The 17,102-nt window shown below is 46.7% G+C and overlaps 1 protein-coding gene across 3 annotated transcripts in view; it reads left to right on the top strand.

Moving 5' to 3' along the window:
• rab11fip4b (RAB11 family interacting protein 4 (class II) b) overlaps window positions 1–16,771 on the top strand; it is a 64,422-nt gene extending 47,651 nt beyond the window's left edge. For 2 of the 3 annotated variants that reach the window (XM_034294290.1, XM_010872951.5), the window contains 13 exons: window positions 4,725–4,975; window positions 5,882–6,067; window positions 8,066–8,200; window positions 9,402–9,437; window positions 10,640–10,739; window positions 11,235–11,338; window positions 11,439–11,579; window positions 11,720–11,801; window positions 13,632–13,769; window positions 13,920–14,078; window positions 15,664–15,750; window positions 16,250–16,393; window positions 16,619–16,771. In XM_034294290.1, the coding sequence (XP_034150181.1) occupies window positions 4,725–4,975; window positions 5,882–6,067; window positions 8,066–8,200; window positions 9,402–9,437; window positions 10,640–10,739; window positions 11,235–11,338; window positions 11,439–11,579; window positions 11,720–11,801; window positions 13,632–13,769; window positions 13,920–14,078; window positions 15,664–15,750; window positions 16,250–16,393; window positions 16,619–16,738 (1,683 nt within the window). In that variant the 3' untranslated portion in view covers window positions 16,739–16,771. The remainder of the gene's footprint in view (window positions 1–4,724; window positions 4,976–5,881; window positions 6,068–8,065; window positions 8,201–9,401; window positions 9,438–10,639; window positions 10,740–11,234; window positions 11,339–11,438; window positions 11,580–11,719; window positions 11,802–13,631; window positions 13,770–13,919; window positions 14,079–15,663; window positions 15,751–16,249; window positions 16,394–16,618) is intronic. The other variant, XM_034294291.1, reaches the window with a different exon arrangement.
• Window positions 16,772–17,102: the final 331 nt, after the last annotated feature.

Raw genomic sequence — 17,102 nt, 5'->3', positions numbered from 1 at the left:
TGTCTTATTTTTCGTTCCACCTGTTCTGTCCCTCCCACGGATCATCGTGTTCCCTTGTCAAAACAGCAAAGGAGTGTTCTGAGGAGTGCCAGTTGAACCCCATCCAAAACACACTAGCACCCCTCATCACTGTCTCAGTCTCTATAGTACTGTTCTACCCTGACCAGACTGTCTCAGTCTCTATAACACTGTTCTACCCTGACCAGACTGTCTCAGTCTCTATAACACTGTTCTACCCTGACCAGACTGTCTCAGTCTCTATAACACTGTTCTACCCTGACCAGACTGTCTCAGTCTCTATAACACTGTTCTACCCTGACCAGACTGTCTCAGTCTCTATAACACTGTTCTACCCTGACCAGACTGTCTCAGTCTCTATAGTACTGTTCTACCCTGACCAGACTGTCTCAGTCTCTATAACACTGTTCTACCCTGACCAGACTGTCTCAGTCTCTATAACACTGTTCTACCCTGACCAGACTGTCTCAGTCTCTATAACACTGTTCTACCCTGACCAGACTGTCTCAGTCTCTATAGTACTGTTCTACCCTGACCAGACTGTCTCAGTCTCTATAACACTGTTCTACCCTGACCAGACTGTCTCAGTCTCTATAACACTGTTCTACCCTGACCAGACTGTCTCAGTCTCTATAACACTGTTCTACCCTGACCAGACTGTCTCAGTCTCTATAACACTGTTCTACCCTGACCAGACTGTCTCAGTCTCTATAACACTGTTCTACCCTGACCAGACTGTCTCAGTCTCTATATCACTGTTCTACCCTGACCAGACTGTCTCAGTCTCTATAGTACTGTTCTACCCTGACCAGACTGTCTCAGTCTCTATAACACTGTTCTACCCTGACCAGACTGTCTCAGTCTCTATAGTACTGTTCTACCCTGACCAGACTGTCTCAGTCTCTATAACACTGTTCTACCCTGACCAGACTGTCTCAGTCTCTATAGTACTGTTCTACCCTGACCAGACTGTCTCAGTCTCTATAGTACTGTTCTACCCTGACCAGACTGTCTCAGTCTCTATAACACTGTTCTACCCTGACCAGACTGTCTCAGTCTCTATAAAACTGTTCTACCCTGACCAGACTGTCTCAGTCTCTATAACACTGTTCTACCCTGACCAGACTGTCTGAGTCTCTATAACACTGTTCTACCCTGACCAGACTGTCTCAGTCTCTATAACACTGTTCTACCCTGACCAGACTGTCTCAGTCTCTATAGTACTGTTCTACCCTGACCAGACTGTCTCAGTCTCTATAACACTGTTCTACCCTGACCAGACTGTCTCAGTCTCTATAACACTGTTCTACCCTGACCAGACTGTCTCAGTCTCTATAGTACTGTTCTACCCTGACCAGACTGTCTCAGTCTCTATAGTACTGTTCTACCCTGACCAGACTGTCTCAGTCTCTATAATACTGTTCTACCCTGACCAGACTGTCTCAGTCTCTATAACACTGTTCTACCCTGACCAGACTGTCTCAGTCTCTATAGTACTGTTCTACCCTGACCAGACTGTCTCAGTCTCTATAACACTGTTCTACCCTGACCAGACTGTCTCAGTCTCTATAGTACTGTTCTACCCTGACCAGACTGTCTCAGTCTCTATAACACTGTTCTACCCTGACCAGACTGTCTCAGTCTCTATAGTACTGTTCTACCCTGACCAGACTGTCTCAGTCTCTATAACACTGTTCTACCCTGACCAGACTGTCTCAGTCTCTATAGTACTGTTCTACCCTGACCAGACTGTCTCAGTCTCTATAGTACTGTTCTACCCTGACCAGACTGTCTCAGTCTCTATAACACTGTTCTACCCTGACCAGACTGTCTCAGTCTCTATAACACTGTTCTACCCTGACCAGACTGTCTCAGTCTCTATAACACTGTTCTACCCTGACCAGACTGTCTCAGTCTCTATAACACTGTTCTACCCTGACCAGACTGTCTCAGTCTCTATAACACTGTTCTACCCTGACCAGACTGTCTCAGTCTCTATAGTACTGTTCTACCCTGACCAGACTGTCTCAGTCTCTATAGTACTGTTCTACCCTGACCAGACTGTCTCAGTCTCTATAACACTGTTCTACCCTGACCAGACTGTCTCAGTCTCTATAACACTGTTCTACCCTGACCAGACTGTCTCAGTCTCTATAACACTGTTCTACCCTGACCAGACTGTCTCAGTCTCTATAGTACTGTTCTACCCTGACCAGACTGTCTCAGTCTCTATAGTACTGTTCTACCCTGACCAGACTGTCTCAGTCTCTATAATACTGTTCTACCCTGACCAGACTGTCTCAGTCTCTATAACACTGTTCTACCCTGACCAGACTGTCTCAGTCTCTATAGTACTGTTCTACCCTGACCAGACTGTCTCAGTCTCTATAACACTGTTCTACCCTGACCAGACTGTCTCAGTCTCTATAACACTGTTCTACCCTGACCAGACTGTCTCAGTCTCTATAGTACTGTTCTACCCTGACCAGACTGTCTCAGTCTCTATAGTACTGTTCTACCCTGACCAGACTGTCTGAGTCTCTATAACACTGTTCTACCCTGACCAGACTGTCTCAGTCTCTATAACACTGTTCTACCCTGACCAGACTGTCTCAGTCTCTATAATACTGTTCTACCCTGACCAGACTGTCTCAGTCTCTATAGTACTGTTCTACCCTGACCAGACTGTCTCAGTCTCTATAACACTGTTCTACCCTGACCAGACTGTCTCAGTCTCTATAGTACTGTTCTACCCGGACCAGACTGTCTCAGTCTCTATAATACTGTTCTACCCTGACCAGACTGTCTCAGTCTCTATAACACTGTTCTACCCTGACCAGACTGTCTCAGTCTCTGTAACACTGTTCTACCCTGACCAGACTGTCTCAGTCTCTATAGTACTGTTCTACCCTGACCAGACTGTCTCAGTCTCTATAATACTGACCTATCCGGTTAGAATATGTGCAAGTGTGTGTGCAGGCGAAGGTGTGTTTTTGTTTGGCTGACCGTCTTGTCTGTTTATCTGCCCTCAACCGCCCCAGAGTCTCTGTCCCAGCCTCTTTGCCATTGTGCCTAAATCCTACAGACAGCGTGTGAACGCATGTGTCCTGGGGGGGCAGACAGGCTCCGACAGAGCTTTAGCGATTTAAGCAATCGTACGTTTGGCTTCCAGCCCTGAGTTCTAGTCCGTTTGCAGTTTAACCAGTATGGCAGGAGGGTAGGACAGAGGGAGAGAAAGAAAGAGACAGACAGACAGGGAGTTGGAGAGGGCACTTTTGAGATGAGAGCCCTTGAGTGATAATACCGTTATCATCCTCTAATGCTGTCTAACGCTCTGTGCCGATATGATGATATGCCCAAGTCTTCCTCGCTAAGTCTCTCTCTCCCCCTCGGTCTCTCCGTTTCTCTTTCCTTCTTTCTCTCTCTCTGTCTCTGTCTTTCTCTCTCTCTCTCCGTTACTCTCGCTGTCCCTCTTTCTTTCTCATCATTCTCTCACGCTGGTTGAACTGCTAACAGACTAAACACTTTTTCTTTCTTTTTCCCTTTCTACCCCCCTTTGCTATGTCTTAATCTCCTTCTCCCCCCTCCCCCTGTGGTGTATTTATATGACTCAGGCATGTAAAGATAAAGCCCTTTTCCTCAATTAGCATTAGACAGGATTAGTGCTGTTGGAATGAGACTGACCGATTGACCAGTGTCTCGTGACCTTTGACCCTAATTCAATACCTCCTGTGACCTTGCGGGGTCTTCCCACAGCGAAGGAATCCAAAAGTCTAAGTTAAATCCCTGTAGTGTTTCACAAATGAAAACCCATAAGAGTTAAGACCTCATTCTAACACTTGCTCTGCCACTTTCAAATTGCGTTCACTGTTCGCAGACAAAAGACGTGTGTTGACCTTTGCTGGAATGCTTGTATACTAAGTGATACATGCTTTTAAATTTGGTCTGATTGTACCATTTGCGTGGTCGTGTGTACCTTTGTCCTGACTGCACAAAGGTGTGTGTGAGAGAGAGAGAACTTTCAAGAATTGCTATCAAAGTGTGAACCGATTTGTGTTTTACATTATTTAAGGGAAGACATTTTGGGGAAGTGAGGACCTGAGTTTTCAAGGGACTGTGTGTTAGTGTGTGTGTGCGAGAGACAGAGAGAAAGAGAGAATGTTTTTAAGAGACTGAGTGTATCTGTCTGATGTGTGAGCAGTTTTATTATATACAGTGACTTCACAGAAAATGTCCCCAAAACTGTGGTTAAATTAGAAATATTCAACTAATAGGGACATTTATCTTGTCCCTGTTTTTGTTCCCGTTTTTGGTTTAAGTATATGGTTACGGGCAGGGGTGTAAAAGTGCACAGTAGAAGTGCTGTGTTCACCAGGTGATGGAAGTTCCCAATTAAGACTTAAATAATTGCTTTTACTTTGTAAGTTTTATTAACCGCTCTGGTAAATGTTACATTTGGGATAGAATTACGCTTCAGGGTTAGGATTTAGGGTAGGGGTTACAGATATTTTCTGTTTACCTTTACTTTTTTATTTAACTGCTAGCTGCTCAGTCATGAAGTCCTTTAACCTGGTCATTTAGGTCTCAGTTAGGAACTTTCCTATATGCGTGAACACAGCCGAGTATTCCACCCTGTACTTTTTACACCTCAGAGTGTGTATGCATGCAAGCCTATTTGTGTGTGTTACATCTCTCTCTCTCTCCAGCGTGGTGACGAAGCCCTTACTCGTCCAGTCATCATGTGCACCCGGGTGCTCCCGGCCCGCCCCAACCCAGAGCCTGGGTGCCACCTATTTCCAGAAGAGGAGGCAGGGCTGGCGGAGGGCAGAGAGCGGGCCGAGTCGGGCGGGGACAGCGCTGTGGAGGGCGCCACCCCGGGGTCAGACGGCTCCGACGGGGGGAGGAACAGTGGGGAACAGGATAACGGACTTGGGGGGCTGTTCTTACCCGGAGACAAGTGAGATCAACAGCTCTTCACTGATTGGATGTCACACTCATAAGATTTAACATTATTACTATACTAGTACTCATTGACAGGGTGTTACATTTGAGCAATAAGGCACGAGGGGGTATAATGCCAATATACCACAGCTAAGAGCTGTTCTTAGGCACGACACATAGCCTGGACACGGCACATAGCCTGGACACGGCACAAAGCCTGGACACGGCACATAGCCTGGACACGGCACATAGCCTGGACACGGCACAAAGCCTGGACACGGCACATAGCCTGGACACGGCACATAGCCTGGACACGGCACATAGCCTGGACACGGCACAAAGCCTGGACACGGCACATAGCCTGGACACGGCACATAGCCTGGACACGGCACATAGCCTGGACACGGCACATAGCCTGGACACGGCACAAAGCCTGGACACGGCACATAGCCTGGACACGGCACATAGCCTGGACATGACACATAGCCTGGACACGGCACAAAGCCTGGACACGACACTTTGCCCTGGTATTTTGGCACATGTACACAAATCCTGAGATGCCTAATTTGTCTTGTAAACCGACTGCCAACGCAATTACAGCAACACAAAGGTGTGTGATGTCATACCTGTGGTATACGTAAGCATTAACACACGACAGACGGTGCGTTGCCAGGGAATAACTGCACACCTCAGCGGCATGAGACGACATAGGGTCGAAGGCTCATGCTTATATCATGAGACTTATATGATGAGCCTTCGGCATTAAAGTATTAGATCTTTTTACATGCAAAATACAAACTGTGTTAAGTTTCTAATTCAGTGTGTGAGTCGCTAGTCGCGTCTTAATGTAGAGCGAAATGTGTTGTTTCCCAAACAATCACTGGGCCACCTCTCGACAGTTAATTCTCTGTCTTTGCTAAAGGCGCGGTCAGCTTAACCCGTCGGTGACCTCTGACCTGTCAACACGTTCCTCGGCCTCTCTGAATGAGGAGCAGTTTGAGGACTATGGAGAGGGAGAGGATGCAGATTACACTCCCGGTAGCCCCTCCCCCGACGACGAGATGCGCACCAATGGCTACTCTGACCTGGGTTCATCGGTACCCTCCAGGTGAGATCCCTGACCTTGAAGCTGAACCTGAAGTGCCCTACATAAATAACCTTCAGAATGCCACCTTCCTTAGAGATAAGTGCTTTGTTTTCTTTTCTTTTTCAAATAAATGCATTTGCCTCCCAATATGGCCTTTCTTAAACACAACAGCTGGCAGGCTTGGGAGCATCAAAGCAATGTCCTCAGAAAGACATCTCGCCAAACTATTCTACGCTGTCCAGAACCCCCAGATCAGTTCCAAAACCTTCTTATTGATTACTAAGTCCGTGACATGGAGAAAACGAGGACTAAAAGCTGTGCAACACCATGTGATTCAGAAATGCTGGTCAGTATGTCAGATGGAAAGCCAAGCAAAGATGATCTGATACTTATCAAACAGCATGTTACCCAGATTGCAAACCAACTCAACACTGTCCAACAATTTGAATGAGTAAATCCATGTGGTGTAAAATCTCCCAAGCCAGAACAAAAAGACAGCAATAGGTTCATAGTACGCCCTGTTACCAAACCCAGACAAATCACCTCACCGACAGAAGAGTCTGGACCAATCTCCAGTGAGCAGGATGACTCACTCATCCCCTTCATCAGTCATTTCCTTCATCAGAGCAGAAAGTTCCCTAAAACCCCCAAATGTATTTTCATGTTATTCTCCCAGTCCTGTTATCCTTTCAGTCCTCTTTTGTGTGCTAACTGTAAGTCACCCTGGATAAAAGAGTCGGCTAAATGACTCAAATGTAAAAAGGCTGCTTTTCTTCCCTTGGAGCAGAATCTACCAAACTCACTAGTTTTGACTTTTAAATGGAACTTAATAGGATGGTCTCCCAAATGGCCTCATAATCCCTACACAGAGCCCTTATTATCTATTACCTGGTCAAAAGTAGTGCACTATACAGGGGATGGGGTGCCATTTAAGACAGCAGATAGGTGAGGCCCCTAGGGCTTTCTGGATTCATGTTCTCCTATGGAGCTGTTTTATGGAGGATTTACTAGCATCATTTGGCTTCCTTGGTCCTGTTTTGAATATCAAGTACCCTAAAATCTTTACTTTCCACGTTTTATTTTAAATAATGTTTTAGTTCAATAGTGTGAACATAACCAGTGTTTTCTTTAAATAGGGTGAACATAACGCTATGCTCTTTAAATATTGTGCACATTATGGTATGTTGTGTAAATAGCATGAATATAAGGGTATATTCTTTAAATAGTGTGAACATAATGGTATATATGGCACAGTTTCACAAGTATTGTAGCGTTGTGTTGGGTCTAATTAAAAACAAATGTTGTTTGAACAGAAAGTTTTGCGGTGTTGCTCTCATAGAAGAAATGGGAGGCTTTGTTTTATCTCTCTGTCTTGATGTCTCTCTATCTTTATTTATTTCTGGTTAAATTAAACTTAAATGAAGGGGTGTTACTGGCCTAGGAAACTTTTGTTTACACAGGCTGAATGAAGAAATTAGAATATAATGAAATAATTAATAATTACAGTGAAATAAACAATATCAACTTTTCAAGTAAAGTTACTGGGGCTTGCTTTAACACTATCAATATACTTTGTGGGCGGTAGTGGGATGATTGTTGTGACTTCAAAGTTAAATGGCAGAGAAATAGAGGAAGAGACAAAGAAGGGTTAGTTTATCCAGCTTGAATGGTTCAAAATATATTGTTAGAGGGTAATTCATGCTAATTATGCAAATGTATGTGACACAATCCCATTGAAAATGAAAATACCATCAAATTAAAGTTGACAGTCTGCACTTTAACCCCATAGTCACTGTATAATTTCACATCTAAAGTCTGGAATAAAGACATGAAAAAAGTAACAGAAGAGTTTTGGGTAGCTGGCATACTGTGTAATACTATTAGTTGACTGTACATCAGCCTTGAAGTAAACCCAGACTGTAGTGCGTTTGTTTATCTGTGATGTGTGTGTGATCTGTCTGCCGATTCTGTCATAACCAGTTAGCGTGTGTGTGTCTTTGTGTGTGTGTGTGTGTTTAGTGCTGGACAGACACCCAGGAAGACGCGGCAACTGTGTAACGAGGAGATGATGGACGTCTACTGCTCCCAGTGCTGTAAGAAGGTCAACCTGCTCAATGACCTGGAGGTCAGGCTGAAGAACCTCAAAACCAACAGGTGACACAGGACTGGACACACGGACACACACCAAGAGCCCAGTCGATTAAGTGGGCCCCAAGTTTTCCCGGCCAGGTTACGTTGTCAGTAAGAGTGTTCATTTGAATCGTATACGAGTCGAAGAGTCAAAGTGCAGTTGGAGCCTCGTTTAGAAGGACGCACTTCCTGTGTCTGTCATGTTAGCTCTCACCATACTATTTACCATAGAAACGCTGTCACAGTCACCCGCTGTTAGATTTGGTGTCCTCTGTCTCTCAATGAGCACATGCCTCATACCTCTACCCCCCCCCCCCCCCACACACACACACACACACATCATCACATACACACCGTAGGCCGTGTGTATTTTGCTGATGTCATGCCGTGCCGTAATTATGTTGCCTCTGCAAAAGCACACGCGCACACCTGCTTAAACTGACAAACACACAGATAAGCTCCCACACAGACCGACGTGCTGGCAGAGGGACGGCAGGACAGATGTAGCCCTAGGTTGGGAAAGTCCGTAATGAATGGAAAGAAGTGGGGAGGACTGGAATCACTATCTCTCTCGTACCGTCTCTCTCTGCTGACTAGGCACTTTTCGGCCTGAAAACAGTATGCATTTCTTCTGCTTAGATGATTCCCTGAGGTAGCAGTAATAAGTTGGATCCCTATCTTGCGCAGGAGAGAGAGGAAGTGACGGGGAGTGTGTGTGTGTGTGTGGGGGTGGGGGTGGGGGGGGTGGGCATAGAGAAGGATCAAAAGACACTTTGGTGGAAAGTGTGATGTCGCCAGTTTCTGTGACTGAGAGAGGGAACACATGTCGCGTTCCTTCTGTGAAGTGAAGGAGAAGGGGAGGAGGGGAGAAGGGGAGAAGGGGAGAAGGGGAGGCGTCAGTAAGAGAGATATGGAGAGAGAGATATGGAGAGATGGATGGGAGGAGGCGTACTGTCAGCATGCAGTCAGTCTGGAAGATAGCACGGGACGCACAAAGCCTGGAGACAGAACTATTGCTGAGCACACAGAACGGCTGTCCTGGCGTCTTCTGAGACGCATTTCATTAGCACTGACATGCCCTGCAACATCTCTTTCTTCACACACTGGTTAACAATGCTATGTCAACAAGTCAGAACCGAGGTCTCTAATACGTGGTTCTAGCTGATACGTCCAATACATGTACTATCATTTGACAAGCCTAATTGTCAACTTTTTTCACTTCCAGCCCCAATAGGAAGATCTCCAGCACAGCTTTTGGCAGGTAGGTCGATGCCCTGTCCTCTTAAATGTGGTATTCATGATCATTTCCTCACTGATTGCTCGGTCACGTGACCATTATCATAGCCTGTGCATGGGAAAGTTTGTGTGCCTTTCAGTTTTCAAATCCTTGGCCTGTTTGGTGTTCAGGTCGCTACTGTGTATGAAGACACTAAAGCGGCCATTGTGCTTCGCATGTCCAGGTTTCCTTGAATGCATTGCGGTGCGTTACATCATACCCGTGTCGGTATGTCTTAGTTCCCTGAAGCCTTTGAATTAAAGCAGAAGAGTGAAAACAGCCTCAGCATCGATCTACATTCATGTTCACAGGGCTTCTCCTCGATCACTCGCCTTTCCTTTATCTGGTGCTCTGCCTCCTCTCTCTCTCTGCCTCACCTCCCACTCTCTTCCTTCTCTTCCTCTCCTCTGCCTCCTCTTCCTCTCCTCTGCCTCCTCTCCCTCTCCTCTGCCTCCTCTCCCTCTCCTCTGCCTCCTCTCTCTCTCTGCCTCACCTCCCACTCTCTTCCTCCTCCCCCTCTCCTCTGCCTCCTCTCTCTCTCCTCTGCCTCCTCTCCCTCTCCTCTGCCTCCTCTTCCTCTCCTCTGCCTACGTGTGAATTATCCTGATAATGGAGGCTGGTTCAAGAGCCAGTGTTAGTCGCGGCAGTGTTAGCATTGCGTTGTGTGTAAGTGCCTGGGCGTGTGTGTGCTTGTGGCCGTTCCGACTGTAACTGTGTGTAATACTGTGTGTGTGTGTGTGTGTGTGTGTGTGTGTGTTTATACCCAACACATTGTCATTGGCTCACACTTTATCACATTCTCTCTGCATGAGTTTGGAACAGACACACACACACACACACACACACACACACACACTGTGTGTGTGTTTGTGTTCAGCATCAATTCCCTATGGGGTAATGCTTTAAGGGACAGCGCCATCTGACTTATTATATTGAGATATTATAAGGTGAAGTTTATTTTTTTTCTTCAAGCGGATCATGTGATGGGCTTCCGGGTGACATACTCCGCAACAGCTGCGTACTCTGGCTAGCGTGGGACCATTTCCCAGCATGTTACTGTTTCCACATCAGTTATTGGGTTGACTTAAACACAGACTGGTGCCCAGGCTATGATTCTACAGTGAGGGAGCGGTCGTTTTTATTTTTTTTCCATTGACGGGGTGGTGTGTGATGTGCTCTGCCTGCAGGCAACTCCTCCACACCAGTAACTTCAGCAGCAGCAACGGCAGCACCGAGGACCTGTTCAGGGACAGCATCGACTCCTGTGACGTGGACATCACCGAGAAGGTAGCGGCCAGACCCCGGGGGAATCTCAATTGCGTACTCCTCCCGTCCTCTCTCTCTCTCTCTGTCGTGGTCTCATTCTCAAAACCCGTTGGAGGTGAGAGGAAAGGGACCTCTGTCTTTCTCGTCCAGCGAGTTTCGAGATGGAAACGAGGATAGAGAATTGAGACATTTCCCGTTGCATTTAATTCTATCGGTCGTACTGACATTGCATTTCTCTCAAACCGAGACTTTTCCAATACCTGCGCTGGACTGTAAACTTTATGGCGTTCCAGTTGTGAACTTGATTGCATTGGCTGTTACTGTCAAGGGGTGTTCTGCTATAAATGAAGATGAATGGCATTGGCAGAGCATACAGCTAATGGAGGTCTATAACATCTCTCATCCCTCTCTTTTTACTACCTCTGTTTCTCACTGTTTCTTGGTCTCTGCCCCCCCCCCCCCATTCCAACTGCTCACCTCTCTCTCCATCTCTCTCTCGCCCCCCACCTTTGAAAGGTGAGCTACCTAGAAAAGAAGGTTGCAGAGTTTGAAAATGACACTCTGATGAACGGAGATCTAAAGTCCAAGCTGAAACAGGAGAATACACAGCTGGTTCACAGGTACACACACACACACACACACAATCATGTTTGTGTGCATGTCTATGTGTTTGCGCGTGCACTTGTGCAACGCATGCTTATCTGTATGCACGCTCTCAAGGGTCCACGAGTTGGAGGAGCAACTGAAGGACCAGGAGGCACGGGCCGAGCAGAATCTGGAAGAGGAGCAGAGACGACACCGCGAGGCCTACAACAAGATGGAGAGGGACAAGAGCACGGAGATAGAACTGCTGCACAACCGGTTAGACCTCAGCAACACGCTGAGCTGGACTTACTCTGTAGCAAATTGTCATCTCTGCAAGATTCATGGACAGAATGACGAACAGAGATCCATGGTAGGGGACAAGGGTACTAACGTGTCCACTCTTTATTGGTCCACAGGGTCCAACAGCTTGAAGAGGAGAACGGGGAGTTGTCGGTGAACATGAGCAGACTCAAGTCTCAGACGGAGAAACTGGACGAGGTGTGTGTGTTTCCCCGGCTACATTTTCAGTTACACTACAAACAGACCTGCAACAACACTCACTACAGTCACACGCACTCCCATCTATCTACCCTCTATCTCCCATCTATCTCCCCTCTATCTCCCATCTATCTACTCTCTATCTCCCATCTATCTACCCTCTGTCTCCCCTCTATCTACTCTCTATCTACCTTCTATCTACTCTCTATCTCCCATCTATCTACTCTCTATCTACCTTCTATCTACTCTCTATCTCCCATCTATCTACTCTCTATCTACCTTCTATCTACCCTCTGTCTCCCCTCTATCTACTCTCTATCTACCTTCTATCTACCCTCTGTCTCCCCTCTATCTACTCTCTATCTACCTTCTATCTACCCTCTATCTCCCATCTATCTCCCATCTATCTCCAATCTATCTACCCTCTATCTCCCATCTATCTACCCTCTATCTCCCCTCTATCTACTCTCTGTCTACCCTCTATCTCCCCTCTATCTACTCTCTATCTCCCTTCTATCTACCCTCTATCTCCCATCTATCTACCCTCTATCTCCCATCTATCTACCCTCTATCTCCAATCTATCTATCCTCTATCTCCCATCTATCTACCCTCTATCTCCCCTCTATCTACCCTCTATCTACCCTCTATCTCCCATCTATTTCCCATCTATCTACCCTCTATCTCCCACCTATCTACCCTCTATCTCCCATCTACCTACCCTCTATGTACCATCTATCTACCCTCTATGTACCATCTATCTACCCTCTATCTCCCATCTATCTCCCATCTATCTCCACACAAACAGACCCCCCCTCCAAACACACACACACGTAGTCCCTGGGTTTTCTAAGGTGTGAATGCTACAAGCCGGGCTCTCGACAACATCTCTATTTCCAGCCAATGTGGTTAAACAGTTGGTCCGTGATGCTCCGCACTGTTGGAACTCCCATAGGAAGACACAAACACACAGTGATTACTGTGCGCGCTGCCAGTTGAGAGTGTTTTGAACTGAAGATGTTTCAGCAATAAGCTGAGAGGGAAGTGTGGTATAAGGCTGATACACCATGGCCAAGGGCTGTTCTTATGCACGACTGGTTGCTGAGGGCCTGGATACGGCAGTTTTGTATATAATAAGGCGTCTCGGGGGGGTTGTGGTATATTGCACACCATGATGTTTCTTGCCTAAAAACAGCTGTGTTATATTGGTGATATAACACAAATCCGAGATGCCATACTGCTTTAATACTGTAAACAGAGTCAAATGGATTATTTCTCAGCATGTGTCCCAAGACGATGCATTGTGTATATAGTTAGAGGGAGATATGGACTTGCTTACATCACAAAGAAAACAATCAAGACTCTTGTGAAATATCATGATGTATTTAAACATTAATTTTGTATTTTTTGCAGGGGTCCCTATTGGGTACTGCCCAAAGCATCTCTTCCCGTGGTCCCAAGAAAACGTACATTTACATTATACAGAACACTAATAGACAAAAGTATGAAACCTCCATTGAAAATGACATTACAGCGTTGCAATGTTTTTTGCTCTAACGTGGCGACGGTTTTGTCTGAGCTGGCCCCATCGCCCTAATCCCATGGCACATCGGTCTGTCGGCACCAGATTATTTCTTGCTGCCTGGGTCCCTCGGTTATCCCCGGCCATTTACACGTCACCACCCCGCGGGGCCATTGACATCACACTCCTCCAGTCTTTCGTACGGAAATCCTCACAATGGCTGCTACACGTGGTTGTCTTCTACCTACCTTAAAGGAATGCCTTGTTTATGTGTGTGTGTGTGTGTGTGTGTGTGCGTGCGTGCGTCCAGGAGAAGCAGCGGATGACAGACAAGCTGGAGGACACCAGTCTGAGGCTGAAGGATGAGATGGATCTGTACCGGAAGATGATGGACAAACTGAGACACAACAGACACGAGTTTCAGAAGGAGAGGGAGGCCATGCAGGAGGTGAGGTTATTATGCATGGCCTACTCCTCTGAAATGCATGTCAGCTGAATGTTTGCACAGAATATATTTGGATAGAACCAGTCCGACATGAACGCTCTTCGCGAAAGCGACCCACAAATCATCCCCCTTGTGTCTTCCCCTCTCCCGTAGCTGATCGAGGACCTACGCCGGGAGCTGGAGCACCTGCAGCTGTTCAAGCTGGAAACCGAGAAGCCCGGCCGCGGCCGGAGCTCCACCTCCAGCCTGACCGAGTTCAATGCCAAGACCAGGGAGGTGGAGCTGGAGCACGAGGTCAAAAGACTCAAACAGGTGGGCCCGGGAGCTAACCGCTAACACTGACGGGCATGCATAATGTTGAGGGGATTGACACGGCTGTTAAAAAGATCGGAATGAATTGTACACACCAAAATAGGTGTAACTGAACTCCGTTTCGCCTGCATAGCCATGGTGCTGGTGCAGGCCATCAGCATGCTGGCGTACATGTTGATATAGTCTGAAACTGATGCTGGAGTACAGTCTTACATGGACAGTCATGTCCAATGTGTCTTATCTACTGTAGCGTGTTCTCCTAAATGATTACATAGTATATGCCAAGGGCATATAGATCCCGTTGCTATAATTCTCTGTCCTCAGTAAGAGCACAAGACACGGTGACATGAGATAAGACATAAGATAACGTGTTTGTAGAGTATTTCTAAGATGACCTCTCTGATAAAGCAGAAGGTATGATACTAAGCCACTAATGCCTTGACTAAGCCACTAGAGCCTTGATGCAAACGTAGCCTGAATTATCTTTTTAAAATCATATCCAGCTGAATTTCTATTTGCAATCCGTTACTAGGCGCTTAATAAGTGAAAAGCAGTAGGTTAAAAACATAATGATTCAACGTAAATAGATGTGATACAACAATACAGTAGTAGAACAGTGGTTGAGATATGAATAATATAAAATCAGTTTAAAACAAGAGCAGTGAAGTGTCAAATAAATAACATTTGGCTGTTCTACTGCACCTGAACTTTTCACCCTGGAAAACTGACAGCTGTAATGACACAGTGATATCTCACCTCCCCCACAGTTTTCACCTGTTCCTGTCTCTTTTCTTGCCCCAACTTTGCCTCATTTTCTGTGTAAGAGCTGACTAACACTTACACACAAACACACACACGCACATTAGACCCACACACAAATACACACACGCACATTACACCCACACACAAATACACACACGCACATTACACCCACACACAAACACACACACGCGCATTAGACCCACACACAAATACACACACGCACATTAGACCCACACACAAACACACACACACATTAGACCCACACACAAATACACACACGCACATTAGACCCACACACAAACACACACGCGCACATTACACCCACACACAAACACACACACACACATTACACCCACACACAAACACACACGCGCGCATTACACCCACACACAAACACATACACGCGCATTAAACCCACACACAAACACACACACGCGCATTACACCCACACACAAACACACACACGCGCATTACACCCACACACAAACACACACGCGCACATTACACCCACACACAAACACACACGCGCACATTACACCCACACACAAACAAACTTTTTGCGATGTTCATATATTTGTATGCTTTTATTTCATTTGGGTTTCATCAAGTGTATTGTCTGGGCACACTTGCAATTGGCAACTTATCCATATTTTTCCCTGAATAGATATGAGTCCCCCATATTACAAACTCAAATGTAAATCTAATGTCGAAGAAATACATCAAAGTTTTAGGAAAGTATGTTCCCCCATACGTCTGGTTTTATAACCCCAGTGGAGATAAAGGGGTCAGTCTCTCATGTCTCCCTCTGCTCTTCTATGACCAGCCATTCGTTTCCCAGGATTTTCCACTGACCTCTGACCTCCAGCACCTCGTAGTGTCTGCTGGGGCACGCCTCCGTCACGGTCAGACGGTAAACAAACCTGTCGTTGTTTTCTGTACCCTTTAACCTCCGACCCCTCCCATTAACCACTAATAACAACACCGCCAGCCAGCCAGTGCCTGTAGAGCTCCACCACCAATCGACGCAGGGAGCTGTTTTGCCATAACCTGTGACCATATAGCACCATGGTAACCTGTGTCAGTCCATTAGGTGTCACCGTAGATGTGTTGTTCTGTGTTGGCTGCCGCTGGATTCTAGTCATGGTCGGTTTATCATGTGTGAGGCTTCCGTAGTAAAGAACAGCAGGCTGTTTGCATACTGACGCCATGTCGACAACGTGCTCTCAAGCAGTGGGCCCGTTCTAAACCCATTGCTTCAGTCGCCCGTTAAACAGCGCCAGAACAACGATGTGACACTCATCTCTCTCTGTCTCTCCCCCTCTCCTCCCTCCGTCCCCTCTTCTCACCCTTCGCTCTCCGCCTCCACGCCCTGACCCTCCTCCCACCCTCATTCCTTCCACCCCCAATAGGAGAATCAGAAGCTGAGGGAACAGAACGACGACCTGAACGGTCAGATCCTCAGTCTCAGTCTGTACGAAGCTAAAAACCTGTTCGCCACCCAGACCAAGGCCCAGTCGCTGGCCGCCGAGATAGACAACGCCTCGCGAGACGATGTGGGTTTCTCATTTACAATGTCCGTCATTTGATCGCTACATGCATTTGTCAGCTTGGTGTAACATAGCTGACAGTATGAACACAATAGTCTGATCAGGAGTGGTGCCCGAGACCTGACGAGTTGCATTCTGCTTCACACTAGGCTTCGATTATATACAGTAACCTGATAATGGTACCAGGATAATCTCCCAGTGACATAACATTGAGTTGATGTTCGTTCACAGTTGATGGAAGCCCTCAAGGAACAGGAGGAGATCAACTTCCGTCTGCGGCAGTACATGGACAAGATCATTCTGTCCATCCTGGACCACAACCCCTCAATCCTGGAGATCAAGACCAACTAGAGTCCCACCACTAACCCCCGCCACCCCACCCCCCCACCCCCACCCCTCCCGCCCACCTAACTGGAAATGGGGGAACTGGAAAGGAAGACTAGCTGATCTTGGACAACAGCTACTCGTCATCGCCCCCTTCTGCTCCAGGGGTCGAACTGTCAGCTGAGGTGTATTAATTCGGCACCAAACAGATGAAAACGTGTGGAGTGGCCCAATGAGAAACGCATGTTTTCTGTGGCGAACCGTTGCTACAGTTTGGGCTAATGACAATGACCCTGTTTTCTCTCAGTGACTGGAGCTGTAGGGGTTGTTCTATGCTGACTACTAAAAGGGGTTTTGGCACTTCACTGTTAGACTCCTATTCTGTGACGCG

The sequence above is a fragment of the Esox lucius genome, chromosome 9 (genome assembly GCF_011004845.1).
Source record: "Esox lucius isolate fEsoLuc1 chromosome 9, fEsoLuc1.pri, whole genome shotgun sequence".
Taxonomy (NCBI): domain Eukaryota; kingdom Metazoa; phylum Chordata; class Actinopteri; order Esociformes; family Esocidae; genus Esox; species Esox lucius.
Note: the sequence above shows the minus strand (reverse complement) of the source record. Positions and strands in the feature narration are given on the sequence as shown.